The sequence below is a fragment of the Montipora foliosa genome, chromosome 1 (genome assembly GCF_036669935.1).
Source record: "Montipora foliosa isolate CH-2021 chromosome 1, ASM3666993v2, whole genome shotgun sequence".
In the NCBI taxonomy this organism is placed as follows: Eukaryota; Metazoa; Cnidaria; class Anthozoa; order Scleractinia; family Acroporidae; genus Montipora; species Montipora foliosa.
In genome coordinates, this window is record NC_090869.1 from 14,530,071 (window position 1) to 14,532,570 (window position 2,500).

A 2,500-nucleotide genomic window follows, 5' to 3' on the forward strand; every position below is an offset into this window, starting at 1 on the left:
TGTGTTCCGCCCTGAAAAGAAAAAAAAGTTCTGTGCTCAGAATTTTGTTTGATCTAGCATGTCAGTTCCAAGGTGTTTCTCTTTTCTGCTTAGACCATGTAGATGTGAATTTTACATCATTTAAAGTATCGCGGGATGTCCAAAATCCTTTTCTTTGTGCTAACATTTAATCACAAAGACCTGTGTTTAGTAGGTTACAGAAGTCGGCCGTCCGCCATATTAATTTCGTTACGCGGGAAACAAGGGCCGGTAAAGACTGGGCTCGTCCATCCGAAATCCTCCTTGATTCCAGACTTCTAACCGATCCCTTCGTTTGTTTCAGGTTTCCTGTGATTTATTGGTGGCGGCTTTCATGGCAGCGAGTCCTTGGTTTCGATTGTTGTTTTACGGCCTACTGGGATTTTCGTACGAAATCATCTTCACTTCTCTCTGGGACTTTGTAGCATCGAATTTTTCCAACTTCAAGTTCACTGGTTACTCGTCAATTTGGTCATTCTTAATTTATGGAACATGCAGTTATTGTGGAGAACAAGTCTACTTCCAAACCAGAGATCGTTTATCGACTTTTTTACGTGGCCTCATTTACATTCAAATGGCTTACACTTGGGAATTTTTCAGTGGCCTCGTTCTCGATCAAATTTCCGCACGAACCTGGGACTACACTCACTTCAGTTATGACGTAATGGGTCTGATTGCACTTGAGTATGCGCCACTGTGGTTTTTCAGCGGTCTCTTTCAAGAATATATCTACGAATACCTTCTGACTTTGTCTTCGCAGCGATGCGTTAAAGCCCCAGAGACGAGCCAAATGGAATTGAGAAACGGCAACCATAAGATCGATTGAAAGACCTTGAAATACGATATTTCAGGAGTTACACAGACCGATAATTGATCTGATCATTGAGTTATTTGCTGTTAAGATTGATTATAGGATCACTGGTCCGAAGTGTTAGCCGGCGTCTCCCCTCAACTTGTAAAGGGGTTTGTCGTCAGTCGGTAAAAGGGACCTTAGGTAAGAACGACGAAGATGGCTACGAGAACGCCACAACACAATACGCTTAATGAACAAAAACAAACGCTCTGCACGCCCTGCACGTGCGTTTTTGGTACATTTCTTTGCCGTCCTCGACCTGACAACGAGGTGAATTCCCTAAATTCGAGGTTGTGTAGAACCTGACGTGAGAACCTGACGAAACAATTTTGATTTTCTTCCCAAGTAGCCGAACCGTTCATGCCAACACTTTCAATTCCGAATGACTCGGGGTTGTAACGAAATTGTTACAATAACGGGAAATAATATTTTTAGACGACGTTCTCGTTGGTGACGTCGTCGTCGTAGTCCTTGCGTAAGCTTCCTAATGTTAGGGAGCTTAAGCACGCGCGTTTTTGAGATGGGACGGCAGTGAACAGTAGTGGACTAGTACTGTCACTTCCATCTGTAATGGAGAAAAGATACTTAGCAATATAAATGTGTTTGTGTAAAGACAAGTTAAAGGGAAAACAGCTAACTTCCGGTTGCCGTCCGCGTCTCAAAAACGCGGGTGCTTAAGCTCCCTGCTGGGGCTAAGAGATGACGGCCAGTACTTCAGATAATCGATAAACTTGCACGGCTCTACAAATTTCTAGCTTTAAGAACTTCTTTTCTAGCCGTTGTGCAAATGTTTAGGATGATTTTCTTCCTCAATGCTTTATCAAGAGTTTGTTAATTGTCTCTCTTCTTGCTGTCATAAGTAATTAATAAGCGTAATTAAATGGTGACGAGTGAAATTAGGGAATAATTTCACTTGCGTTTTGTCCAAAATCAAGTAATTTCCCGAGCCGAAATTATTGCATTTTGGACAAAACGCAAGTGAAATTAGGGAATAATTTCACATTATGGGTGAAATATGACTCCTTAATTTTCAAACGTCGACGCCATTTTGGCACTGAAGGAAAAGTTGTCATGGCAACATTTTAATTTCACATGTGAAATTATAAATTAACGCTTAAATTTCACGCCAAGATTATTTGTCACCCATATGGAATCTGAAGCACCTTCTTTGCCGTAGCCCGAAGGAGTAGTTTCCGCTGAACTTCACGAGGAAGTTGTGTGGAGATACACCTTACATTTCCGGCCAAAGATTATAGCCGCCATGCTTTGCTCTCCGATGTGTTCTTTTTAGAATCGGCCACAAGTGTCATACCATGTTTAACCACAGGGTCGTAACGAGGTATATGGGATCAGGAATCAAAGGCTTGAAAAGGGCCCCACGGGATCAAGGATCACAGCCCTGGGATCTTGAATCACAACGCGCGGGATCGGGATCGGCAGTGAATCAGGGATCAAATTTTTGCCGGTTCAGGAGCCCGTTTCTCGAAAGTCCCGAAACTTTACGGGCCATTTTCGGGTGTCACAATTCCCTCTGTATCTCTAGGACGGAGGGGAATAAGTCGTCAAACTTCACAGTCAGTTTGCGTTTTGTTACCCTGAAAACATGTTCAAAGATTTACACTACAGAAA

The 2,500-nt window shown here is 42.7% G+C and overlaps 1 protein-coding gene across 1 annotated transcript in view; it reads left to right on the plus strand.

Moving 5' to 3' along the window:
• Positions 1–1,711, plus strand: part of LOC137990603 (transmembrane protein 229B-like) — a 4,840-nt gene extending 3,129 nt beyond the window's left edge. The window contains exon 2 of the mRNA XM_068835735.1: positions 323–1,711. Coding sequence (XP_068691836.1) covers positions 353–844 — 492 coding nt within the window. The 5' untranslated portion in view covers positions 323–352 and the 3' untranslated portion in view covers positions 845–1,711. The remainder of the gene's footprint in view (positions 1–322) is intronic.
• The last annotated feature ends 789 nt before the right edge of the window (positions 1,712–2,500 follow it).